Source organism: Pezoporus flaviventris, unplaced genomic scaffold, assembly GCF_033815535.1.
Source record: "Pezoporus flaviventris isolate CSIRO_AGI_PZ_B2104156 unplaced genomic scaffold, CSIRO_AGI_Pfla_v1 ptg000276l, whole genome shotgun sequence".
NCBI lineage: Eukaryota > Metazoa > Chordata > Aves > Psittaciformes > Psittacidae > Pezoporus > Pezoporus flaviventris.
This window is the reverse complement of record NW_026892823.1, coordinates 6602-34316: the sequence shown is the minus strand read 5'-3', so window position 1 is coordinate 34316 and position 27715 is coordinate 6602. Positions and strand designations below refer to the sequence as shown.

Below are 27715 nucleotides of genomic sequence, written 5' to 3'. Positions count from 1 at the left end.
CATAACCATGGCCCCGATGCTGCTGCTGCTCCTTATGGGGGTCCTGCCCCCCCCCGCTGCCCCACAGCAACGCTTCAGCCCCGAGGTGAGCTCTATGGGGCGCTATGGGGGTGTCTATGGGGCGCTATGGGGCGCTATGGGGGCTCTATGGGGGTCTCGTTGAAGGAGAGCTATGGGGCTGAGTGGGGGGGTGGGGGGTGTATAGAGAGGTATAGGGGGGTCCCATAGGGATCTATGGGGCTGGGGGGAACACCCTATAGGGAGCTATGGGGCTGGGGGTCTCGTTGAAGCAGAGCTATGGGGCTGGGTGTGTGTGGGGGGGTGTATAGAGAGGTATAGGGGGGTCCCATAGGGATCTATGGGGCGCTATGGGGCTGGGGGGAACACCCTATAGGGAGCTATGGGGCTGGGGGTCTCGTTGAAGCAGAGCTATGGGGCTGGGTGTGTGTGGGGGGGTGTATAGAGAGGTATAGGGGGGTCCCATAGGGATCTATGGGGCGCTATGGGGCTGGGGGGAACACCCTATAGGGAGCTATGGGGCTGGGGGTCTCGTTGAAGCAGAGCTATGGGGCTGGGTGTGTGTGGGGGGGTGTATAGAGAGGTATAGGGGGGTCCCATAGGGATCTATGGGGCGCTATGGGGCTGGGGGGGACACCCTATAGGGAGCTATGGGGGTGGGGGTCTCGTTGAAGGAGAGCTATGGGGCTGGGTGTGTGTGGGGGGGTGTATGGAGAGGTGTAGGTGGGTCCCATAGGGATCTATGGGGCGCTATGGGGCTGGGGGGGGGACACCCATAGGGATCCATGGGGCTGAGGGATCCCATTGGGGTCCTATGGGGCTGTGTAAAGGATCTATGGGACTTATGGGGCTGGTGCCTATGGGGAGGGTGCCCATAGGGATCTATGGGCTTGGGGGCGTCCCTATGGGGAGCGGGAGGTTCCTATAGGGATCCATGGGGCTGAGGGTCCCTATGGGGCTGTGTAAAGGATCGATGGGACTTATGGGGATGGGGAGGGTGCCTATAGCCTATAGGCATCTATGGGGCTGGGGAGGGGGGGATGTCTATGGGGCAGGAGCTATGGGTCGTCATCCCCCCCCTATAGGCGTATGGATGCTCCTCCATGGGGCCCTATGGGTCCAGAGGGACCCACCAAGCACCTGGGGGGGGGGGGTCCCCGTTATGGGGCTCTATGGGGCTTGCTATGGGGCGCTATGGGGCGCTATGGGGCGCTATGGGGCAGGGGCTTTCCCGCCCTCTTCCAAGCGCCACGTCCCATTCCTTTGTTCCCGTTTCCCCCCCCCTTCCTTCGGCCACGTTTCCCCCTTCGCTCCTTCCTCTCCCTCCCCCCCCCCCAAAAAAACCCCTTAAAAACCCCAAAACCACCCCAAAAACGCCTCGGAAACGCTCAAAACGGCCAAAAACACCCCAAAAACACCCCAAAAACACCCCCAAAAACGCCCCTCCCCCCCTCCAAACCCGACCGAAATCCAGCCCATTCCCCTCCCCTCTCCCCTCCCCCCCCCCCCCCCCCCCCGGAACTTGCCTTTTTCCGGCACTTTTTGCCCCAAAAACCGCTTGGAATTTGCCTGAAAGGAGCCCGAAACGCCCCCGCCCCCCCTCCGAACCCCCCAAACGCTCTTAAACCCCCCTTAAACGCTCTTAAACGCTCCTTAAACGCCCTTAAGCCCCCTTAAACGCTCTTTAAACGCTCTTAAACGCTCTTAAACCCCCCTTAAACGCTCTTAAACCCCCCTTAAGCCCCTTAAACCCCCCTTAAACGCTCTTAAACCCCCCTTAAACCCCCTTAAACGCCCCTTAAACGCCCTTAAGCCCCCTTAAATGCTCCTAAACGCTCTTAAACGCTCTTAAACCCCCCTTAAACGGTCTTAAACGCCCCTTAAGCCCCCTTAAACCCCCTTAAAAGCTCTTAAACCCCCTTAAACGCTCTTAAATGCCCTTAAACCCCCCTTAAATGCTCTTAAACGCTCCTAAACGCTCTTAAACCCCCCTTAAAAGCTCTTAAACCCCCTTAAGCCCCCTTAAAACCCCCCTTAAACGCTCTTAAACCCCCTTAAATGCTCCTAAATGCTCCTAAACGCTCTTAAACCCCCCTTAAACGCTCTTAAACGCTCCTAAATGCTCTTAAACCCCCCTTAAACGCTCCTAAACGCTCTTAAACGCTCTTAAACCCCCTTAAACGCTCTTAAAGGCCCCTTACCCCCTTAAACCCTAAACGCCCTTAAGCCCCCTTAAACGCTCTTAAACGCTCTTAAACCCCTTAAAAGCTCTTAAACCCCCCTTAAACGCTCTTAAACGCTCTTAAACCCCCCTTAAACGCCCTTAAGCCCCCTTAAACCCCCTTAAAAGCTCTTAAACGCCCTTAACCCCCCCTTAAACGCCCTTAAACCCCCCTTAAATGCTCTTAAATGCCCTTAAGCCCCCTTAAACGCTCTTAAACGCTCTTAACCCCCCCTTAAATGCTCCTAAATGCTCCTAAACGATCTTAAACCCCCCTTAAACGCTCCTAAATGCTCTTAAACGCTCTTAAACCCCCCTTAAGCTCCCTTAAACCCCCCTTAAAAGCTCTTAAACGCCCTTAACCCCCCCTTAAACGCCCTTAAACCCTCTTAAACCCCCTTAAATGCTCTTAAGCCCCCTTAAACACCCTTAAGCCCCCTTAAACGCACTTAAAGCCCCCTTAAACGCTCTTAAACGCTCTTAAACCCCCCTTAAACGCCCCTTAAACGCCCTTAACCCCCCCTTAAACCCCCCTTAAACGCCTTTAAACGCTCTTAAACCCCCTTAAGCCCCTTAAACGCTCTTAACGCTCTTAAACCCCCTTAAATGCTCTTAAATGCCCTTAAGCCCCCTTAAACGCTCTTAAACGCTCCTAAACGCTCTTAAACGCCCCTTAAACGCTCTTAAACCCCCCTTAAAGCTCTTAAACCCCCTTAAACGCTCTTAAACGCTCTTAAACCCCCCTTAAACGCTCTTAACGCTCCTAAATGCTCTTAAACGCCCCTTAAATGCTCTTAAACCCCCCTTAAACCCCTCTTAAAAGCTCTTAAACGCCCTTAACCCCCCCTTAAACACTCTTAAACCCCCTTAAACGCTCTTAAACGCCCTTAAACCCCCCTTAAACGCCCTTAAATGCTCTTAACTCCCCCTTAAATGCTCTTAAATGCTCCTAAACGCTCTTAAACCCCCCTTAAACGCCCTTAAGCCCCCTTAAACGCTCCTAAACGCTCTTAAACGCCCCTTAAACGCTCTTAAACCCCCCTTAAGCCCCCCTTAAAAGCTCTTAAAGGCCCTTAAACGCCCCTTAAACACCCTTAAGGCCCCTTAAACCCCCCTTAAACGTTCTTAAACACTCTTAAACCTCCCTTAAACGCCCTGAAGCCCCCTTAAACGCCCTTAAACGCTCTTAAACCCCCCTTAAACGCCCTTAACCCCCCTTAAGCGCCCTTAAACCCCCCTTAAACGCTCTTAAACCCCCCCTTAAGCGCCCTTAAACCCCCCTTAAACGCTCTTAAACCCCCTTAAACGCCCTTAAGCCCCCTTAAACGCACTTAAAGCCCCCTTAAACGCTCTTAAACTCCCTTAAACGCTCTTAAAACCCCCCTTAAGCCCCCTTAAACACTCTTAACCCCCCCTTAAACGCTCTTAAACACTCCTAAACACTCTTAAACCCCCCTTAAACGCCCTTAAGCCCCCTTAAACGCTCTTAATCCCCCCTTAAGCCCCCTTAAACGCTCTTAAACGCCCTTAAACCCCCCTTAAACGCCCTTAAACGTCATCTTAAACGCTCTTAAACGCCCCTTAAACGCTCTTAAACGCTCTTAAACGCCCCTTAAACGCCTCTTAAACGCTCTTAAAGCCCCCTTAAACGCTCTTAAACGCCCTTAAACGCTCTTAAACGCCCTTAAACGCCCTTAAGCCCCCTTAAACGCTCTTAAACCCCCCTTAAGCCCCTTAAACCCCCTTAAAAGCTCTTAAACGCCCTTAACCCCCCCTTAAACGCTCTTAAAACCCCCCTTAAGCCCCCTTAAACGCTCTTAAACGCCCTTAAACCCCCTTAAACGCCCTTAAACACTCTTAAACCCCCCTTAAACGCCCTGAAGCCCCCTTAAACGCACTTAAACCCCCCTTAAACGCTCTTAAATGCCCTTAAGCCCCCTTAAACGCACTTAAAGCCCCCTTAAACGCCCATAAAACCCCCCTTAAACCCCCTTAAATGCCCTTAAGCCCCCTTAAACGCCCTTAAGCCCCCTTAAACGCACTTAAAGCCCCCTTAAACGCCCCTTAAACGCCCTTAAACGCTCTTAAAACCCTCTTAAACGCCTCTGAAATGCTCTTAAATGCCCCTTCAACGCCCTTAAGTCCCTTTAAACGGTCTTAAACCCCTCTTAAACGCCCCTTAAACGCCCTTAAACGCCCTTAAGTGCTCTTAAACACCCTTAAACGCTCTAAAGTCCCTCTAAATGGTCTTAAAGCTCCCTTAAACGCCCTTAAACGCCCTTAAGCCCCCTTAAATGCCTTTAAGCGCCCTTGAACGCTCTTAAAAGCCCTTAAACGCCCTTAAACGCTCTTAAACGCTTTTAAACGCCCCCTTAACGCTCTTAAACGACCATAAACGCTCTTAACCCCCCCTTAAACGCTCTTAACGCCCTTAAACGCCCTTAAACGCTCTTAAACGCCCCTTAAACGCCCTTAAACGTCCTTAAACGCTCTTAACGCCCCTTAAACGCCTCTTAAACGCCCTTAAACGCCCCTAAACGCCCTTAAACGCCCCTTAAACACTCTTAAACGCCCCTTAAACGCCCTTAAACGCCCTTAAACGCTCTTAAACGCCCTTAAACGCTCTTAAACGCCCTTAAAACGCCCCTTAATCGCCCCTTAAACGCTCTTAAACGCCCCTTAAACGCCCTTAAACGCCCTTAAACGCTCTTAAACGCCCCTTAAACGCCCCTTAAACACCCTTAAACGCTCTTAAACGCCCCTTAAACGCCCTTAAACGCCCCTTAAACGCCCTTAAACGCCCCTTAACACCCTTAAACGCCCCTTAAGTGCTCTTAAAACGCCCTTAAAAGCTCTTAAGTCCCTTTAAATGGTCTTAAAGCTCCCTTAAACTCCCTTAAGCCCCCTTAAATGCCCTTAAACGCCCTTAAACGCCCCTTAAACGCCCCTAAACGCTCTTAAACGCTCTTAAACGCCCCTTAAACGCTCTTAAACGCCCCTTAAACGCTCTTAAACGCCCTTAATCGCCCCTTAAACGCTCTTAAACGCCCCTTAAACGCTCTTAAACGCCCTTAAACGCCCTTAAACACTCTTAAACTCTCTTAAACGCCCCTTAAACGCTCTTAAACGCCCTTAAACGCTTTAAACGTCCTTAAATGCCCCTTAAACGCTCTTAAACGCCCTTAAACGCTCTTAAACGCCCTTAAACGCCTTTAAACGTCCTTAAATGCCCCTTAAACGCTCTTAAACGCCCTTAAACGCTCTTAAACGCCTTAAACGCTCTTAAACGCCCCTTAAACGCCCTTAAGCGCCCCCTATGGGTCTCTATGGGGTACTTCGGGGCCCCATAGGGGCCCATTGGGGTCCTATGGGGCATTTGGGGTGGGGTGATGCTGCTGATGGGTTATTATGGGATGGATGATGATGATGATGGGTTATTATGGGATGGATGATGATGATGATGGGTTATTATGGATGGATGGTGATGGCGATAACGTGTTACGATGGGATGGATGGTGCTGATAATGATTTATTATGGGATGGACGGTGGTGATGATGGGTTATTATGGGATGGATGGTGGTGACGATGGTGAGAAGGGGTCATTATGGGATGGACGGTGATGGGTAATGGGTGCTGATGGGTTACGAAGGCCTTATTACGGGGTGGATGACGATGATGATGGTGATGGCTTATTACGGGATGGATGCTGATGGATAACGGATGCCGATGGCTTATTATGGGATGGACGATACCCTTGGATAACGGATGCTGATGGGTTACTATGGGATGGATGACGCCCGCTCACCGGTTACTATTGGGCTCCCCAGGCCTGGCTGCAGCAGTACGGGTACCTGCCCCCCGGCGACCTGCGGGTGCAGGCGCAGCGCTCCCCACACTCGCTACCGGCCGCCTACGCCGCCATGCAGCGCCTCTACGGGCTGCGCGTCACCGCCCGCGCCGACCCCGAAACCATCCGGTGCGTTACATGGGGTTATGGGGCTTCCAGATGGGTCGTTGGTTGGGTTTGGGGTCTTCCGATTGGATCATCGTTGGGTTTCGAGGGCTTCCGGTTGGGTTTTGGGTCTTGCAGTTGGGTTTTGGGTCTTCCAGTTGGTTCCGGTTGGGTTTGGGGTCTTCCAGTTGAGTTCCGGTTGGGTTTGGGGTCTTTCAGTTGGGCTCCAGTTGGGTTTTGGATCTTCCAGTTGGGTTTTGGGTCTTCCAGTTGGGCTCCAGTTGGGTTTTGGGTCTTCCAGTTGGGTTTTGGGTCTTCCAGTTGGGCTCCAGTTGGGTTTTGGGTCTTCCAGTTGGGCTCCAGTTGGGTTTTGGGTCTCAGTTGGGCTCCAGTTGGGTTTTGGGCTTTCAGTTGGGCTCCAGTTGGGTTTTGGGCTTTCCAGTTGGGCTCCAGTTGGGTTTTGGGTCTTCCAGTTGGGCTCCAATTGGGTTTTGGGTCTTTCCAGTTGGGCTCCAGTTGGGTTTTGGGTCTACCAGTTGGGTTCTTGAGGGGTTCCAATGGGATATGGGGCTTTCAGTTGGCTTATCATTGGGTTTGAGGTCTTCCAAGTGGATCAGTGTTGGGTTACGGGGGTTCTAAAGAGATCGTCTTCGGCTTTTGGGCCTTCCAGTTGGGTTCTTGGGGGCTTCCAATGGGATATGGGGCTTCTGAGTTGACGGATGTTGGGTTCGAGGTCTTCCAGTTGGATCATCGTTGCCTTTAGGAGGCTTCCAGTTGGGTTTTGGGTCTTCCACTTGGGTTTTGGGCCTTCCAGTTGGGTTTTGGGCCTTCCAGTTGGCTTCGGGGGGTCCCGATGGGTTATGGGGCTTCCGAGTTGATGGATGTTGGCTTCGGGGCCTTCCAATTGGATCATCGTTGGCGCTGGAGGTCTCCCAAGAGCCTTTCTGTTGCCTTTGGAGCCTTCCAGCTGCTTCCTCCTGGTCTTTCCCCGCCCCATAAACCGCATCCATCCCCCCCCCACCCCCCATGCCTTCTCTTCCATAGGGCCATGCGCCGGCCCCGTTGCGGCGTTCCGGATAAGTTCGGCCCCGAGCTCAAAGCCAACGTGCGGCGCCGGCGCTTCGCCATCCAGGGCATGAAGTGGGACCAGCAGGAGATCACCTTCAGGTGAAGGGGGCCAATGGGGTTCCAAGGGGATTCTAATGGATCCGATGGGTTCCGATGGGTTCTGATGGGTTCCAATGGGATTCTGATGGGTTCCAATGGGATTTCGATGGGTTCCGATGGGATTCAATAGGATTCCGATGGGTTCTGATGGTTTCCAATGGGATTACGATGGGTTTCCAATGGGATTCCGATGGGTTCCAATGGGATTCCGATGGGTTCCAATGGGATTCCAATGGGATTCTGATGGGTTCCAATGGGATTTTGATGGGTTCAAATGGGATTTCGATGGGTTCAAATGGAATTCCGATGGAATCCGATGGGTTCTGATGGGTTCCAATGGGATTCCGATGGGTTCCAATGGGATTCCAATGGGTTCCGATGGGTTCTGATGGTTTCCAATGGGATTCTGATGGGTTCCAATGGGATTTTGATGGGTTCAAATGGGATTTCGATGGGTTCAATGGAATTCCGATGGAATCCGATGGGTTCTGATGGGTTCCAATGGGATTCTGATGGGTTCCAATGGGATTCCGATGGGTTCCGATGGGTTCTGATGGTTTCCAATGGGATTACGATGGGTTCCAATGGGATTCTGATGGGTTCCAATGGGATTCCAATGAGTTCCGATGGGTTCTGATGGTTTCCAATGGGATTACAATGGCTTCCAATGGGATTCCAATGGGATTCTGATGGGTTCCAATGGGTTCTGATGGGTTCCAATAGGATTCCAATGGGTTCCAATGGGATCCAATAGGATTCCAATGGGTACCAGTGGGACCCAATAGGATTCCAATGGGTTCCAGTGGGATCCAATAGGATTCCAATGGGATCCAATAGGATTCCAATGAGTTCCGATGGGTTCCAATGGGATCCAATAGGATTCCGATGGGTTTCAGTGGGATTCCGATGGATCGATCCCAATGGCTCCCAATCGATCCCATTGCCATTCCCAATGGCTCCCCATTGATCCCATTGGCTCCCCATTGATCCCATTGCCATTCCCAATGGCTCCCCATCGATCCCATTGCCATTCCCAATGGCTCCCCATTGACCCCATTGCCGTTCCCAATGGGTCCCCATCGATCCCATTGCCATTCCCAATGGCTCCCCATCGATCCCATTGGCTCCCCATCAATCCCATTGGCTCCCCCATCAATCCCGTTGGCTCCCCAGCGATCCCATTGGCTCCCCATCGATCCCATTGGCTCCCCATCAATCCCATTGCCATTTCCAATGGCTCCCCATCGATCCCATTGCCATTCCCATTGGCTCCCCATCGATCCCATTGGCTCCCCATCGATCCCATTGGCTCCCCATTGACCCATTGGCTCCCCATTGACCCCAATGGCTCCCCATCGACTCCCCATCGATCCCAATGCGCCCCATTGGTTCCCTATCGACCCAATGGCTGTTTCGTCCCCCCCCCCAGCATCCAGAACTTCACCCCCAAGGTGGGCGAGGCGGGCACGGGGGCGGCCATCCGCCGGGCCTTCGCCGCGTGGGCAGCGGCGGCCCCACTGCGCTTCCGCGAGGTTCCCTATGGGGCGATCCGAGCCGGGCGCGCGCCCCACGCCGACATCATGGTGCTCTTCGCCGAGGGCTTCCACGGCGACAGCACCCCCTTCGATGGCGAAGGGGGGTTCCTGGCCCACGCCTACTTCCCGGGCCCCCATATCGGGGGCGATACGCATTTCGATGGGGCCGAGCCGTGGACCGATCGCAACGAGGATCTCAGTGGTGAGAAGGGGGCTGGGGGGGGGGGAAGGGGGTTTTGGGTTGGGTTTGGGGGGGTTTGGGTTGGGTTGAGTTGGGTTTGGGTTGGGTTGAGTTGGGTTGGTTGGGTTGAGTTGGGATGCGTTGGGTTGAGTTGGGTTGGTTGGGATGGGTTGGGTTGGCTTGGGTTGGTTGGGTTGAGTTGGGATGCGTTGGGTTGAGTTGGGTTGGTTTGGTCGGGTTGGGTTGGTTGAGTTGGGTTGAGTTGGGTTAGGTTGGTTGGGTTGGTTGGGATGGGTTGGGTTGGTTAGGTTCGGTTGGGTTGAGTTGGGATGGGTTGGGTGGGGTTGGTTGAGTTGGGATGGGTTGAGTTGGGTTGGGTGGGTTGGGTTGGTTGAGTTGGGATAGGTTGGGTTCGGTTGGTTGAGTTGGGATGGGTTGAGTTGGCTTGGGTTGAGTTGGGTTGGGTTGGTTGGGTTGGTTGAGTTGGGTTGGTTGGGTTGGGTTGGGTTGGGGATGGGTTGAGTTGGGTTGGGATGGGTTGGTTGGGTTGAGTTGGGTTGAGTTGGGTTGGGTGGGTTGGGTTGAGTTGGGATGCGTTGGGTTGAGTTGGGTTGGTTTGGTTGGTTGGGATGGGTTGAGTTGGGTTGGGTTGTTTGGGTTGAGTTGGGTTGGGGTTGGTTGGGTTGGTTGAGTTGGGATGGGTTGGGTTTGGGTTGGTTGGGTTGGGATGGGTTGAGTTGAGTTGGGTTGAGTTGGGGTGGGTTTGGGATGGGTTTGGGGTGGTTTGGGGTTGATTTTGGGGGTGTTTGGGTGTGTTTGGGGTGATTTGCATTGGGTTGGTTGGGTTGGGTGGGTTGAGGTGGTTTGGTTGGGAATGGGTTGAGTTGGGTTGGGTTGGGTTTGGGATGGTTTTGGGTGGGTTAGGGGTGTTTTGGGGTGATTTTGGTTGAGTTGGGTTGAGTTGGGACGGGGTGGGGTGGTTTTGAGTGGGTTTGGGGTGGTTTTGGGTTGGTTTTGGGGTGGTTTGGGGTCGATTTTGGGTGATTTTGGGGGTGTTTGAATGGGTTTTGGGATGGGGTTGGGTTGGGTTGTGTTTGGGTTGGTTTGGGATGGTTTTGGGGTGTTTTTGGGTCGATTTTGGGTGATTTTGGGGGTGTTTGAATGGGTTTTTGGATGGGGTTGGGTTGGGTTGTGTTTGGGTCGGTTTGGGGGGGTTTTGGGTCGATTTTGGGTGATTTTGGGGGTGTTTGAATGGGTTTTGGGATGGTGTTGGGTTGGGTTGTGTTTGGGGTGGTTTTGGGGTGGTTTTGGGTCGATTTTGGGTGATTTTGGGTGATTTTGGGATGGGGTTGGGTTGGGTTGTGTTTGGGTCGGTTTGGGGTGGTTTTGGGTCGATTTTGGGTGATTTTGGGGGTGTTTGAATGGGTTTTGGGATGGGGTTGGGTTGGGTTGGTTTTGAGGTGATTTAGGGGTGGTTTTGGATCAGTTTTGGGGTGGTTTGGGTCGGTTTTGGGTTGGTTTTGGGTCGATTTTGGGTGATTTTGGGGGTGTTTGAATGGGTTTTGGGATGGGGTTGGGTTGGGTTGGTTTTGAGGTGATTTTGGATCAGTTTTGGGGTGGGTTTGGGTTGATTTTGGGTCGGTTTTGGGGTGGTTTTGAGTCGTTTTTCGGTCAGTTTTGGGTCGTTTTTGGGGTGGTTTTGGGTCCGTTTTGGGTCGGTTTTGGGGTGGTTTTGAGTCTTTTTTCGGTCAGTTTTGGGGTGGTTTTGGGGTGGTTTTGGGTCGTTTTGGGTTGGTTTTGGGTTGGGTTGAGTTGGGTTGGTTTTGGGTCGGTTTTGGGATGGTTTTGGGTCGGTTTTGGGTCGATTTTGGGTCATTTTTGGGGTGGTTTTGGGTCGATTTTGGGTCGTTTTGGGTTGGTTTTGGGTTGGGTTGAGTTAGGTTGGTTTTGGGTCGGTTTTGGGTCAATTTTGGGTCGTTTTTGGGGTGGTTTTGGGTCGATTTTGGGTCGCTTTGGGTTGGTTTTGGGTTGGGTTGAGTTGGGTTGGTTTTGGGTCGTTTTTGGGATGGTTTTGGGTCGGTTTTGGGTCAATTTTGTGTCGGTTTTGGGGTGGTTTTGGGTCGGTTTTGGGGTGGTTTTGGGTCGATTTTGGGTCAGTTTTGGGTCGGTTTTGGGTCGATTTTGGGTCGGTTTTGTGTCCTTTTGGGTCGGTTTGCGGTGGTTCATGGCCCCCATCGCCCCATAACCTCCCTTGCCCCCCATCTTCAACCCCCCTTGCCCCCCTTCCCCCCCATTCCGCCCCAACCCAAGCCCTCCTTGACCCATGGAGACCCCATGGAAGACCCCCATCGACCCATAGAGGCCCTCCTTGACCCATGGAGACCCCATGGAAGACCCCCATCGACCCATAGAGGCCCTCCATTGACCCACATCGGCCCCATTGCAGGCAATGACCTCTTCCTGGTGGCCGTCCACGAGCTGGGTCACGCTCTAGGGCTGGAGCACTCCAGCGACCCCTCGGCCATCATGGCCCCCTTCTACCAATGGATGGACACCGAGGCCTTCACCCTCCCCGAGGACGACCGCCGCGGCATCCAGCAGCTCTACGGTGGGGGGCCTGCCCCATAGATACCTCCTATGGGGCTCCTATGGGGCTCGGTGGGGTCCTTATGGGGCTAGCTCGAGGCTACGGTGGCACCAACCCAACGGGTGGCCATCGACGCCATGGACACCTCCTATGGGTTCCTATGGGTCCCAATGGGTTCTTATGGGGCCCTATGGGTGCCAATGGGTCCTATGGGTCCCAATGGGTGCCAATGTGTCCTATGGCTCCCAGTGACCCCCTATGGGTCCCAATGGGTGCCCATGTGTCCTATGGGTGCCAATGGGTTCTATGGGTCCTATGGGTGCCAATGGGTGCCAATGGGTCCCTATGGGTCCCAATGGGTGCCAATGGGTCCTATGGGTCCCAATGACCCCCAACGGGTCCCAATAGGTCCCAATAGGTCCCAATGGGTCCCTATAGGTCCCAATGGGTGCCAATGTGTCCTATGGCTCCCAGTGACCCCCTATGGGTCCCAATGGGTGCCCATGTGTCCTATGGGTGCCAATGGGTCCTATGGGTCCAAATGGGTCCCAATGCGTGCCAATGGGTCCAAATGGGTCCCAATGGTGCCAATGGGTCCTATGGGTCCCAATGACCCCCAACGGGTCCCAATAGGTCCCTATGGGTCCCAATGGGTGCCGATGGGTCCTATGGGTCCCAATGGGTGCCAATGTGTCCTATGGCTCCCAGTGACCCCCTATGGGTCCCAATGGGTGCCCATGTGTCCTATGGGTGCCAATGGGTGCCAATGGGTCCTATGGGTGCCAATGGGTGCCAATGGGTGCCAATGGGTCCCAATGGGTGCCAATGGGTCCTATGGGTCCCAATGACCCCCAACGGGTCCCAATAGGTCCCTATGGGTCCCAATGGGTGCCGATGGGTCCTATGGGTCCCAATGGGTGCCAATGTGTCCTATGGCTCCCAGTGACCCCCTATGGGTCCCAATGGGTGCCCATGTGTCCTATGGGTGCCAATGGGTGCCAATGGGTCCTATGGGTGCCAATGGGTGCCAATGGGTCCAAATGGGTCCCAATGGTGCCAATGGGTCCTATGGGTCCCAATGACCCCCAACGGGTCCCAATAGGTCCCTATGGGTCCCAATGGGTGCCGATGGGTCCTATGGGTCCCAATGGGTGCCAATGTGTCCTATGGCTCCCAGTGACCCCCTATGGGTCCCAATGGGTGCCCATGTGTCCTATGGGTGCCAATGGGTGCCAATGGGTCCTATGGGTGCCAATGGGTGCCAATGGGTGCCAATGGGTCCCAATGGGTGCCAATGGGTCCTATGGGTCCCAATGACCCCCAACGGGTCCCAATAGGTCCCTATGGGTCCCAATGGGTGCCGATGGGTCCTATGGGTCCCAATGGGTGCCAATGTGTCCTATGGCTCCCAGTGACCCCCTATGGGTCCCAATGGGTGCCCATGTGTCCTATGGGTGCCAATGGGTGCCAATGGGTCCTATGGGTGCCAATGGGTGCCAATGGGTGCCAATGGGTCCCAATGGGTGCCAATGGGTCCTATGGCTCCCAGTGACCCCCTATGGGTCCCAATGGGTGCCCATGTGTCCTATGGGTCCCAATGGGTGCCCATGTGTCCTATGGGTCCCAATGGGTGCCCATGTGTCCTATGGCTCCCAAAGACCCCCAACGGGCTCCTATGGGTCCCAACGGGTGCCAACGGGTCCCGACGCACCCACAGGGACCCGAGCAGGCCCCAGTTGGCCCCCAGTGGTGCCGCGGAGCACGGAGAAGCCCCATAGACCCCCAGGGCCGCCCTACGGCCCCGACATCTGCGAGGGCAACTTCGACACCATCGCCATGCTCCGTGGGGAGATGTTCGTGTTCAAGGTGGTTGTGGGGCTGGGAATGGGGTCGGGATGGGGTTGGGGTTGAGTTGGGTTGAGTTGGGTTGAGTTGGATTGAGTTGGGTTGAGTTGGGTTGGGTTGGGTTGAGTTGGGTTGAGTTGGGTTGAGTTGGGTTGGGTTGGGTTGAGTTGGGTTGAGTTGGGTTGAGTTGGGTTGAGTTGGGTTGGGTTGAGTTGGGTTGAGTTTGGGTTGAGTTTGGGTTGAGTTTGGGTTGAGTTGGGTTGAGTTGGGTTGAGTTGGGTTGGGTTGGGTTGAGTTGGGTTGAGTTGGGTTGGGTTGGGTTGGGTTGAGTTGGGTTGAGTTGGGTTGAGTTTGGGTTGAGTTGGGTTGGGTTGAGTTGGGTTGAGTTGGGTTGGGTTGGGTTGAGTTGGGTTGGGTTGGGTTGAGTTTGGGTTGAGTTGGGTTGGGTTGGGTTGAGTTTGGGTTGAGTTTGGGTTGAGTTGGGTTGAGTTGGGTTGAGTTTGGGTTGAGTTGGGTTGAGTTTGGGTTGAGTTGGGTTGGGTTGAGTTTGGGTTGAGTTTGGGTTGAGTTGGGTTGGGTTGGGTTGAGTTTGGGTTGGGTTGGGTTGAGTTGGGTTGGGTTGAGTTGGGTTGGGTTGAGTTGGGTTGAGTTGGGTTGAGTTGGGTTGGGTTGGGTTGGGTTGGGTTGAGTTGGGTTGGGTTGGGTTGAGTTGGGTTGGGTTGAGTTGGGTTGGGTTGAGTTGGGTTGAGTTGGGTTGGGTTGAGTTGGGTTGAGTTTGGGTTGAGTTGGGTTGGGTTGAGTTTGGGTTGAGTTGGGTTGGGTTGGGTTGAGTTTGGGTTGAGTTGGGTTGAGTTGGGTTGAGTTTGGGTTGAGTTGGGTTGGGTTGGGTTGAGTTCGGTTGAGTTGGGTTGAGTTGGGTTGAGTTTGGGTTGAGTTGGGTTGGGTTGAGTTGGGTTGGGTTGAGTTTGGGTTGAGTTTGGGTTGAGTTGGGTTGAGTTGGGTTGAGTTGGGTTGAGTTTGGGTTGAGTTGGGTTGGGTTTTGGGGTCATTTTGGGCTGTTTTGGCTTATTTTGCTCATTTTGGGGTCTTTTTTTGACTGATTTTGGGCCATTTTTGACCCTTTCTGGGTCGTTTTTTATCCAGTTTTGGCCACGCCGTTTTTCACCGTTTCTGGGTCATTTTTGGGCCGTTTTTGCCTGTTTCTGGGTCAGTTTTGCACCTTTTTGCCCATTTCTTGGTCATCTGGGGGCGTTTTCGACCGTTTCTGAGCCGTTTTTGCCCGTTTCTGGGTCATTTTCGCCCCTTTTTTGCCCATTTATGGACCATTTTTGCTCTTTTTTGCCCCTTTCTTGATCATTTTTGCCCGTTCCCGACTGTTTCTGGCCGTTTTCACCCATTTCTGGGTCTTTTTCAGCCCTTTTTGGCTGTTTCTGGCTCATTTTTGGCTGGTTTTTGGACCGTTTTTGACCATTTTTGGGTCATTTTTGATCGATGTTGCCCTTTCCTGGGTCATTTCTGGCCGTTTTCGCCCATTTCTGGGTCCTTTTTTTTTTTGCGTTTTTGACCGTTTCTATGTTTCTTTTGTCCATTTTTGCCCATATTCGACCATTTTGGGGCCATTTCTGGCCGTTTTCAAGCGTTTTTGGGTCATTTTCGCCCGTTTTTGCCCATTTCTGTGTCATTTCTGGCCGTTTTCGTCCATTTTTGGGTCATTTCTGGCCATTTTTTGCCCGTTTCTGTCCATTTTTTTTTTGTTTTCGACCATTTTGGTGTCATTTCTGGCCGTTTTCGAAAATTTTTTGGTCATTTCTAGGTCGCTTTTGTCCATTTTCGACCATTTTTGGGTCATTTCTGGCCATTTTCAACCATTTCTGGGTCATTTCTGGCCATTTTTTGACCGTTTCTGGCCATTTTTTGCTCATTTCTATCCATTTTTTGGCGTTTTCGACCATTTTTGGGTCATTTTCGCCCGTTTCTGGGTCATTTCTGGCCCTTTTCGTCCATTTCTGAGTCATTTCTGGCCATTTTCTGACTGTTTCTGTCCAATTTTTGGTCATTTCTGGCCATTTTCAACCATTTCTGGGTCATTTCTGGCCATTTTTTGACCGTTTCTGGCCATTTTTTGCCCGTTTCTATCCATTTTTTGGCGTTTTCGACCATTTTTTTGGGTCATTTTCACCCGTTTCTGGGTCATTTCTGGCCGTTTTCGTCCATTTCTGGGTCATTTCTGGCCATTTTTTGACCGTTTCTGGGCATTTTTTGCCCGTTTCTATCCATTTTTTTTGCATTTTCGACCATTTTGGGGTCATTTCTGGCCATTTTTTGACCGTTTCTGGCCATTTTTTGCCCGTTTCTAGCCATTTTTTGGCGTTTTCGACCATTTTGGGGTCATTTCTGGCCATTTTTTGACCGTTTCTGGCCATTTTTTGCCCGTTTCTAGCCATTTTTTGGCGTTTTCGACCATTTTGGGGTCATTTCTGGCCATTTTTTGACCGTTTCTGGCCATTTTTTGCCCGTTTCTATCCATTTTTTTTGCATTTTCGACCATTTTGGGGTCATTCCTGGCCATTTTTTGACCGTTTCTGGCCATTTTTTGCCCATTTCTATCCTTTTTTTTGCATTTTCGACCATTTTGGGGTCATTTCTGGCCATTTTTGGACCGTTTCTGGCCATTTTTTGCCCGTTTCTAGCCATTTTTTGGCGTTTTCGACCATTTTGGGGTCATTTCTGGCCATTTTTTGACCGTTTCTGGCCATTTTTTGCCCGTTTCTATTCATTTTTTGGCGTTTTCGACCATTTTGGGGTCATTTCTGGCCATTTTTTGACCGTTTCTGGCCATTTTTTGCCCGTTTCTATTCATTTTTTTGCGTTTTCGACCATTTTGGGGTCATTTCTGGCCATTTTTGGACCGTTTCTGGCCATTTTTTGCCCGTTTCTAGCCATTTTTTGGCGTTTCCGAGCATTTTGGGGTCATTTCTGGCCATTTTTTGCCCGTTTCTGGCCATTTTTTGCTCGTTTCTAGCCATTTTTTGGCGTTTTCAACCATTTCTGGGTCATTTCTGGCCATTTTTTGACCGTTTCTGGCCATTTTTTGCCCGTTTCTAGCCATTTTTTTTGCATTTTCGACCATTTTGGGGTCATTTCTGGCCATTTTTTGACCATTTCTGGCCATTTTTTGCCCGTTTCTAGCTATTTTTTGGCGTTTTCGACCATTTTGGGGTCGTTTCTGGCCGTTTCCGAGCGTTTTGGGGTCGTTTTGGGCCCGTTTCTGACCGTTTCGTTGCTGTCGCTGCAGGAGCGTTGGTTCTGGCGGGTGCGGGAGCGCCGGGTGCTCGAGGGGTACCCGCTCCCCATTGGCCACTTCTGGGCCGGGCTCCCCCCCAGCATCAGCGCCGCCTACGAGCGCCGCGACGGCAAGTTCGTCTTCTTCAAAGGTGCGCTGTGGGTCTCTATGTGTCTCTATGGGTCTCTATGGGTCTCTATGGGTCTCTATGGGTCTCTATGTGTCTCTATGGGTCTCTATGGGTCTCTATGGGTCTCTATGGGTCTCTATGGGGTTTCTATGGGTCTCTATGGGTCTCTATGGGGTTTCTATGGGTCTCTATAGGTCTCTATGGGGTTTCTATGGGGTTTCTATGGGGTTTCTATGGGTCTCTATGGGTCTCTATGGGTCTCTATGGGGTTTCTATGGGTCTCTGTGGAGTTTCTATGGGTCTCTATGGGGTTTCTATGGGTCTCTATGGGTCTCTATGGGGTGTCTTTGGGGTCTCTATGGGGTCTCTATGGGTCTCTATGGGGTGTCTTTGGGGTGTCTATGGGGTTTCTGTGAGGTTTCTATGGGGTCTCTATGGGGTTTCTATGGGTCTCTATGGGTCTCTATGGGGTTTCTATGGGTCTCTATGGGGTTTCTATGGGGTTTCTATGGGGTCTCAGTAGCTCTCTATGGGGTCTCTATGGGGTTTCTATGGGTCCCAATGTGTCTCTATGGGTCCCTATGTGTCCCAATGGGTCTCTATGGGTCCTAATGGGTCTCTATGGGTCCCTATGTCTCTCTATGCGGTCTCTATGGGTCCCTATGGGTCCCAATGGGGTCTCTATGGGTCTCTATGGGTCCCAGTGTCTCTCTATGGGGTCTCTATGGGTCCCAATGTCTCTCTATGGGGTCTCTATGTGTCTCTATGGGTCCCTATGTCTCTCTATGCGGTCTCTATGGGTCCCTATGGGTCCCAATGGGGTCTCTATGGGTCTCTATGTGTCCCAATGTCTCTCTATGGGGTCTCTATGGGTCCCAATGTCTCTCTATGTGTCTCTATGTGTCCCAATGTCTCTCTATGAGGTCTCTATGGGGTCTCTATGTGTCCCAATGTCTCTCTATGGGGTCTCTATGGGTCTCTATGGGTTCTCTATGGGTCCCTATGTGTCTCTATGGGTCTCTATGTGTCTCTATGTGTCCCTATGTGTCCCTATGTGTCTCTATGTCCCAATGTGTCTCTATGGGTCCCAATGTGTCCCTATGGGTCCCAATGTGTCTCTATGTGTCCCAATGTCTCTCTATGTGTCCCAATGTGTCTCTATGGGTCCCAATGTGTCCCTATGTGTCCCAATGTGTCTCTATGTGTCCCAATGTCTCTCTATGTGTCCCAATGTCTCTCTATGGGGTCTCTATGGGTCTCTATGGGTCCCAATGTGTCTCTATGGGTCCCCCCCCATAGGTGACCGGCACTGGGTGTTCTCGGAGTCCTCCCTAGAGCCCGGGTACCCGCGGGCGCTGCGGGAGCTGGGCCGGGGGGTGCCCAGCGATGGCCTGGATGCGGCCCTGCAATGGCTGCCCAGCGGCACCACCTACCTCTTCCGGGGCAACAAGTGAGCGCTATGGGGCGCTATGGGGCTCTATGGGGTGTCTATGGGGGGTCTATGGGGGTCTATGGGGTGTCTATGGGGGTCTATGGGGGTCTATGGGGTGCCTATGGGGGTCTATGGGGGTCTGTGGGGGTCTATGGGGTGTCTATGGGGGTCTATGGGGGTCTGTGGGGGTCTATGGGGTGTCTATGGGGGTCTATGGGGCGCTATGGGGTGTCTATGGGGCGCTATGGGGTGTCTATGGGGGTCTGTGGGGTTTCTATGGGGGTCTATGGGGGTCTATGGGGGTCTATGGGGTGGCTATGGGGGGTCTATGGGCATCTATGGGGGTCTATGGGGCTCTATGGGTGTCTATGGGTGTCTATGGGGGTCTATGGTGGTCTATGGGGTGTCTATGGGTTGTCTATGGGGGTCTATGGGGGGTCTATGGGGGGTCTATGGGGCGCTATGGGGGTCTATGGGGTGTCTATGGGGGTCTATGGGGGGTCTATGGGGGTCTGTGGGGGTCTATGGGGTGTCTATGGGGGTCTATGGGGTGTCTATGGGGTGTCTATGGAGTGTCTAAGGGGGTCTATGGGGGCTATGGGGTTCTATGGGGTGTCTATGGGGTGTCTATGGGGGTCTATGGGGGTCTATGGGGGTCTATGGGGGTCTGTGGGGGGCTATGGGGTGTCTAAGGGGGTCTATGGGGTGTCTATGGGGGTCTATGGGGGTCTATGGGGGTCTATGGGTGTCTGTGGGGGTCTATGGGATTTCTATGGGGATCTATGGGGGTCTATGGGTGTCTATGGGGCGCTATGGGAGTCTACGGGGGTCTATGGGGTTTCTATGGGGGTCTGTGGGGGTCTATGGGGTGTCTGTGGGGTTTCTATGGGGGTCTATGGGGGGTCTATGGGGGTCTAAGGGGTGTCTAAGGGGGGTCTATGGTGCGCTATGGGGTGTCTATGGTGTTTCTATGGGGGTCTATGGGGTGTCTATGGGGTTTCTATGGGGGTCTATGGGGGTCTGTGGGGTTTCTATGGGGGTCTATGGGGGTCTATGGGGGGTCTATGGGGGTCTATGGGGGGTCTATGGGGGCCTATGGGTTTTCTATGGGGTGTCTATGGGTGTCTATGGGGTCTGGGGGTCTATGGGGTGTCTATGGGGGGTTTATGGGGGGCTATGGGGGATCTATGTGGGGCTTTGGGGTTTCTATGGGGCTCTATGGGTCTCTATAGGTCTCTATGGGGGGTCTGTGGGGGTCTATGGGGTTTCTATGGGGTTTCTATGGGGCTCTAAGGGGGTCTATGGGTCCTTTATGCAGCTTCCAGGACCTAATGGGGCCTCTATGGGGTTTCTGTGGGGGTCTACGGGGGCTCTATGGGGGTCTATGGGGGCTCTATGGGGGTCAATGGGGGCTCTATGGGGTTTCTATGGGGGCTCTATGCACCTGCCAGGACCTGAATGGGCTCTACGGGGTCTTTATGGGTCCTTTATGCACCTTCCAGGAGCTCTATGGGGCCTTTATGCACCTTCCGGGACCTTCTGGGGGCCTCTATGGGGTCTTTATGGGGCCTTTATGCACCTTCCGGGACCTTCAGTGGGCTTCTGGGACCTTCTATGGACCTTCTGGGACCTGCTGGGGGCCTCTATGCACCTGCCAGGACCTCTATGGGGCTTCTGGGACCTCTATGGGGCCTCTATGCACCTGCCAGGACCTTCTTGGGGCTTCTATGGGGCCTCTATGCACCTTCTAGGACCTTAATGGGGCCTCTATGGGGCTACTGGGACCTCTATGGGGCCTCTATGCACCTGCCAGGACCTTCTTGGGGAATCTATGGGGCCTCTATGCACCTTCTAGGATCTTTATGGGGCCTCTATGGGGCTACTGGGACCTCTATGGGGCCTCTATGCACCTTCCAGGACCTTCCTGGGGCTTCTATGGGGCCTCTATGCACCTTCTAGGACCTTAATGGGGCCTCTATGGGGCTACCGGGACCTCTATGGGGCCTCTATGCACCTGCCAGGACCTTCTTGGGGCTTCTATGGGGCCTCTATGCACCTTCTAGGACCGTAATGGGGCCTCTATGGGGCTACTGGGACCTCTATGGGGCCTCTATGCACTTTCCAGGACCTTCCTGGGGCTTCTATGGGGCCTCTATGCACCTTCTAGGACCTTAAAGGGGCCGCTATGGGGCTACTGGGACCTCTATGGGGCCTCTATGCACTTTCCAGGACCTTCCTGGGGCTTCTATGGGGCCTCTATGCACCTTCTAGGACCTTAAAGGGGCCGCTATGGGGCTACTGGGACCTCTATGGGGCCTCTATGCACCTTCCAGGACCTTCTTGGGGCTTCTATGGGGCCTCTATGCACCTTCTAGGACCTTAAAGGGGCCGCTATGGGGCTACTGGGACCGCTATGGGGCCTCTATGCACCTTCTAGGACCTTAATGGGGCCGCTATGGGGCTACTGGGACCGCTATGGGGCCTCTATGCACCTTCTAGGACCTTAATGGGGCCGCTATGGGGCTACTGGGACCGCTATGGGGCCTCTATGCACCTTCTAGGACCTTAAAGGGGCCTCTATGGGGCTACTGGGACCTCTATGGGGCCTCTATGCACCTGCCAGGACCTTCTTGGGGCTTCTATGGGGCCTCTATGCACCTTCTAGGACCTTAATGGGGCCTCTATGGGGCTACTGGGACCTCTATGGGGCCTCTATGCACCTGCCAGGACCTTCTTGGGGCTTCTATGGGGCCTCTATGCACCTTCTAGGACCTAAAAGGGGCCGCTATGGGGCTACTGGGACCTCTATGGGGCCTCTATGCACCTTCTAGGACCTTAATAGGGCCTCTATGGGGCTTCCGGGACCTCTATGGGGCCTCTATGCACCGTCTAGGACCTTAATGGGGCCGCTTTGGGGCTACTGGGACCTCTATGGGGCCTCTATGCACCTTCTAGGACCTTAAAGGGGCCGCTATGGGGCTACCGGGACCTCTATGGGGCCTCTATGCACCTTCTAGGACCTTAATAGGGCCTCTATGGGGCTTCCGGGACCTCTATGGGGCCTCTATGCACCTTCTAGGACCTTAAAGGGGCCGCTATGGGGCTACTGGGGCCCTTTATGGAGCTGCCAGGACCTCAATGGGGCTCCCATTGATAACAATGGCGTCCCATTGACCCCCATTGACCGCAATGAGCCCATTGACCCCCGTTGACCCCTGTTGACCCCCGTTGACCCCAATGACCCCATTGACCCCCATTGACCCCTGTTGACCCCCGTTGACCCCAATGACTCCACTGACCCCATTGACCCCAATGACCCCATTGACCCCCATTGACCCCCATTGACCCCAATGACCCCATTGACCCCCATTGACCCCCATTGACCCCAATGACCCCACTGACCCCCATTGACCCCAATGACCCCATTGACCCCATTGACCCCACTGACCCCAATGCACCCCCATTGACCCCAATGGTGCCCCATAGCCCCCCATTGACCCCATAGCCCTCAATGGTGCCCCATTGACCCCAATGGCGCCCCATAACCCCCAATGGCTCCCATAACCCCCCATAGCCCCCCATTGACCCCATAGCCCCCAATGGCGCCCCATAGCCCCCAATGGCGCCCCATAGCCCCCAATGGCTCCCATAGCCCCCCATAGCCCCCCATTGACCCCATAGCCCCCAATGGCACCCCATAGCCCCCCATTGACCCCATAGCCCCCCATTGACCCCATAGCCCTCAATGGTGCCCCATTGACCCCAATGGCGCCCCATAACCCCCAATGGCTCCCATAACCCCCCATAGCCCCCCATTGAACCCATAGCCCCCAATGGCGCCCCATAGCCCCCAATGGCTCCCATAGCCCCCCATAGCCCCCCATTGACCCCATAGCCCCCAATGGCACCCCATAGCCCCCAATGGCGCCCCATAACCCCCAATGGCTCCCATAGCCCCCAATGGCTCCCATAACCCCCCATAGCCCCCAATGGCGCCCCATAGCCCCCAATGGCGCCCCATTGACCCCAATGGCGCCCCATAGCCCCCCATTGACCCCATAGCCCCCAATGGCGCCCCATAGCCCCCAATGGCGCCCCATTGACCCCAATGGCTCCCCATTGACCCCAATGGTGCCCCATAACCCCCAATGGCTCCCATAACCCCCCATAGCCCCCCATTGACCCCATAGCCCCCAATGGCAGCCCATTGACCCCAATGGCTCCCATAGCCCCCAATGGCTCCCATAGCCCCCCATAGCCCCCCATTGACCCCATAGCCCCCAATGGCTCCCATAGCCCCCAATGGCTCCCATAGCCCCCAATGGCTCCCATAGCCCCCCATAGCCCCCCATTGACCCCATAGCCCCCAATGGCGCCCCATTGACCCCAATGGCGCCCCATAGCCCTCAATGGCACCCCATAGCCCCCAATGGCTCCCATAGCCCCCAATGGCGCCCATAGCCCCCAATGGCGCCCCATAACCCCCAATGGCACCCCATTGACCCCAATGGCGCCCCATAGCCCTCAATGGCACCCCATTGACCCCAATGGCGCCCCATAACCCCCAATGGCTCCCATAGCCCCCCATAGCCCCCCATTGACCCCATAGCCCCCAATGGCACCCCATTGACCCCAATGGCGCCCCATAGCCCCCAATGGCTCCCATAGCCCCCAATGGCTCCCCATAGCCCCCAATGGCGCCCCATAGCCCCCAATGGCTCCCATAGCCCCCAATGGCGCCCCATAGCCCCCAATGGCGCCCCATAGCCCCCAATGGCTCCCATAGCCCCCAATGGCTCCCATAGCCCCCCATTCACCCCATAGCCCCCAATGGCGCCCCATAGCCCCCAATGGCGCCCCATAGCCCCCAATGGCTCCCATAGCCCTCAATGGCGCCCCATAGCCCCCAATGGAGCCCCATTGACCCCAATGGCTCCCCATAGCCCCCAATGGCTCCCATAACCCCCCATAGCCCCCCATTGACCCCATAGCCCCCAATGGCACCCCATTGACCCCAATGGCACCCCATTGACCCCAATGGCGCCCCATAACCCCCAATGGCTCCCATAACCCCCCATAGCCCCCCATTGACCCCATAGCCCCCAATGGCGCCCCATAGCCCCCAATGGCGCCCCATAGCCCCCAATGGCGCCCCATTGACCCCAATTGCTCCCATAGCCCCCAATGGCGCCCCATAGCCCCCAATGGCGCCCCATAACCCCCAATGGCTCCCATAGCCCCCAATGGCGCCCCATTGACCCCAATGGTGCCCCATTGACCTCAATGGCGCCCCACTGACGCCATTGACCCCCATTGACCCCATAGCCCCCAATGGTGCCCCATTGACCCCATTGACCCCATAGCCCCCAATGGCGCCCCATAGCCCCCAATGGCGCCCCATAGCCCCCAATGGCGCCCCATTGACCCCAATGGCTCCCATAGCCCCCAATGGCGCCCCATAGCCCCCAATGGCGCCCCATAGCCCCCTCTGCCCCCCCTGCCCCATAGGTACTATAGGTTCAACGAGGACACCCGCTCCGTGGACCCCGACTACCCCAAGAGCATCGAGGTGTGGGGCGGGGTCCCCGAGGCCCCCAGTGGGGCCTTTATGGGCCCCGATGATGGTGAGGATCAAGGGGGCACGGAGGGGGGGGGAGCTATGGGGCAGCTATGGGGCCCTGTTATAACCCATTATAAACCCGTTGAAACCCATTGGACCCCATTGGACCCCATTATAACCCCATTGAACCCCATTATAACCCCATTGACCTCCATTGAACCCCATTATCCCCCATTATAACCCCATTATAACCCCATTAAACCCCATTGAACCCCATTGAGCCCCATTATAACCCCATTGAACCCCATTCTAACTCCATTGAACCCCATTATAACCCCATTGAACCCCATTGAACCCCATTGAACCCCATTAAACCCCATTGAACCCCATTGAACCCCATTAAACCCCATTAAACCCCATTATAACCCCATTGAACCCCATTAAACCCCATTGAACCCCATTGGACCCCATTAAACCCCATTAAACGCCATTGAACCCCATTGAACCCCATTATAACCCCATTAAACCCCATTGAACCCCATTGGACCCCATTAAACCTCATTCTAACCCCATTGAACCCCATTATAACCCCATTAAACCCCATTGAACCCCATTAAACCCCATTAAACCCCATTATAACCCATTAAACCCCATTGAACCCCATTGGACCCCATTATAACCCCATTGAACCCCATTATAACCCCATTATAACCCATTATAACCCCATTGAACCCCATTGAACCACATTAAACCCCATTATAACCCCATTGACCTCCATTGAACCCCATTAAACCCCATTATAACACCATTAAACCCCATTGAACCCCATTGGACCCCATTCTAACTCCATTGAACCCCATTGAACCCCATTAAACCCCATTGAACCCCATTCTAACCCCATTAAACCCCATTAAACCCCATTAAACCGCATTATAACCCCATTGAACCCCATTAAACCCCATTAAACCCCATTATAACCCCATTAAACCCCATTGAACCCCATTGAACCCCATAGAACCCCATTGAACCCCATTAAACCCCATTGAACCCCATTGAACCCCATTCTAACTCCATTGAACCCCATTATAACCCCATTATAACCCCATTGAAACCCCATTAAACCCCATTGACCCCCATTGACCCCCATTATAACCCCATTGAACCCCATTATAACCCCATTATAACCCCATTATAACCCATTATAACCCCACTGAACCCCATTGAACCCCATTAAACCCCATTATAACCCCATTATAACCCATTATAACCCCATTAAACCCCATTGAACCCCATTAAACCCCATTATAACCCCATTGAACCCCATTAAACCCCATTGAACCCCATTGAACCCCATTATAACCCCATTGAACCCCATTGAACCCCATTATCCCCCATTATAACCCCATTATAACCCCATTAAACCCCATTGAACCCCATTAAACCCCATTAAACCCCATTATAACCCCATTAAACCCCATTCTAACCCCATTGAACCCCATTGAACCCCATTAAACCCCATTGAACCCCATTAAACCCCATTATAACCCCATTAAACCCCATTGGACCCCATTAAACCCCATTGAACCCCATTATAACCCCATTGAACCCCATTATAACCACATTAAACCCCATTGAACCCCATTAAACCCCATTAAACCCCATTATAACCCCATTAAACCCCATTCTAACCCCATTGAACCCCATTAAACCCCATTAAACCCCATTATAACCCCATTAAACCCCATTGAACCCCATTAAACCCCATTGAACCCCATTATAACCCCATAGAACCCCATTATAACCCCATTGACCCCCATTATAACCCCAATAAACCCCATTGAACCCCATTAAACCCCATTAAAACCCCATTATAACCCCATTATAACCCCATTAAACCCCATTAAACCCCATTATAACCCCATTGAACCCCATTCTAACCCCATTGAACCCCATTAAACCCCATTCTAACCCCATTGAACCCCATTCTAACCCCATTGAACCCCATTCTAACCCCATTGAACCCCATTATAACCCCATTCTAACCCCATTATAAACCCATTGAACCCCATTGAACCCCATTATAACCCCATTATAACCCATTATAACTCCATTGAACCCCATTGAACCCCATTAAACCCCATTAAACCCCATTGACCCCCATTGAACCCCATTCTAACCCCATTGAACCCCATTACCCCCATAGCCGTCACCTACTTCTACAAGGCCGGCCGCTATTGGCTCTTCGACAACCGCCTCCTCCGCGTAGCTCCGGGCTACCCCAAATCCGCCCTCCGCGATTGGTTGGCTTGCGAAGGACCCGACCAATCGGATCCATCCGCTCCCGATGACGTCGGAGATGACGACGTCATCGTCATCGAGGTGGGCCCCGCCCCTTCCGCCCTGGCGCCGCCATTGGTCCTCCTGGGGGGGGCGGCGCTGGCGTTGGCGGCTGCGGTGCTGCTGTGGCGCCGCAAGGGGGCGCCCAAGCGCCTGCTCCGCTGCCAGCGCTCGCTGCTGCCGCGCGTCTAGCGCCGCCCATTGCCTTATATGGGAGGAGGAGGAGGAGGAGGACACGCCCCCCCCCACCCTTCACTGCCTTATATGGGAGGAGGAGGACATGCCCCCCACACAACCCCATTGCCTTATATGGGAGGAGGAGGAGGAGGAGGACACGCCCCCCCCCCACCCTTCACTGCCTTATATGGGAGGAGGAGGACATGCCCCCCACACAACCCCATTGACTTATATGGGAGGAGGAGGAGGACACGCCCCCCCACACAACCCCACTGCCTTATATGGAAGGAGGAGGACACGCCCCCCCCCCCCAACCCCATGGACTTATATGGGAGGAGGAGGAGGACACGCTCCCCCCCACCCCAACCCCATTGACTTATATGGAAGGAGGACACGCCCCCCCCCCACCCTTCACTGCCTTATATGGGAGGAGGAGGAGGACATGCCCCCCCCCTCCCAACCCCATTGACTTATATGGAAGGAGGAGGAGGACACGCCCCCCCCCCCCCCACGACCCCATTGCCTTATATGGGAGGAGGAGGAGGACGAGGACACGCCCCCACACACGACCCCACTGCCTTATATGGGAGGAGGAGGAGGACACGCCCCCCCCCCCCCCCCCCCCCACGACCCCATTGCCTTATATGGGAGGAGGAGGAGGAGGACACGCCCCCCCACACAACCCCACTGCCTTATATGGGAGGAGGAGGACACGCCCCCCCACACAACCCCATTGACTTATATGGGAGGAGGAGGACACGCCCCCCACACAACCCCATTGACTTATATGGGAGGAGGAGGACACGCCCCCCACACAACCCCACTGCCTTATATGGGAGGAGGAGGAGGACACGCCCCCCCCACACAACCCCATTGACTTATATGGGAGGAGGAGGAGGAGGAGGAGGACACGCCCCCCCCACACAACCCCATTGACTTATATGGGAGGAGGAGGACACGCCCCCCACACAACCCCATTGACTTATATGGGAGGAGGAGGACACGCCCCCCACACAACCCCACTGCCTTATATGGGAGGAGGAGGAGGACACGCCCCCCCCCCACCCCAACCCCATTGACTTATATGGAAGGAGGAGGACACGCCCCCCACACAACCCCACTGCCTTATATGGGAGGAGGAGGACACGCCCCCTACACAACCCCATTGACTTATATGGGAGGAGGAGGAGGACACGCCCCCCACACAACCCCACTGCCTTATATGGGAGGAGGAGGACACGCCCCCCACACAACCCCATTGACTTATATGGCAGGAGGAGGACACGCCC

At 54.2% G+C, this 27715-nt stretch overlaps 1 protein-coding gene across 1 annotated transcript; it reads left to right on the top strand.

Annotated features, from left to right (window-relative positions):
* Positions 1-26441, top strand: MMP14 (matrix metallopeptidase 14). Its single transcript, XM_061443003.1, has 10 exons — positions 1-85; positions 6068-6216; positions 7237-7359; positions 8789-9096; positions 11522-11683; positions 13380-13528; positions 16803-16941; positions 18220-18370; positions 23861-23976; positions 26116-26441. Exons 1-10 carry the CDS (start codon positions 8-10, stop codon positions 26439-26441), a joined length of 1701 nt encoding a protein of 566 aa, XP_061298987.1. The 5' UTR covers positions 1-7.
* The last annotated feature ends 1274 nt before the right edge of the window (positions 26442-27715 follow it).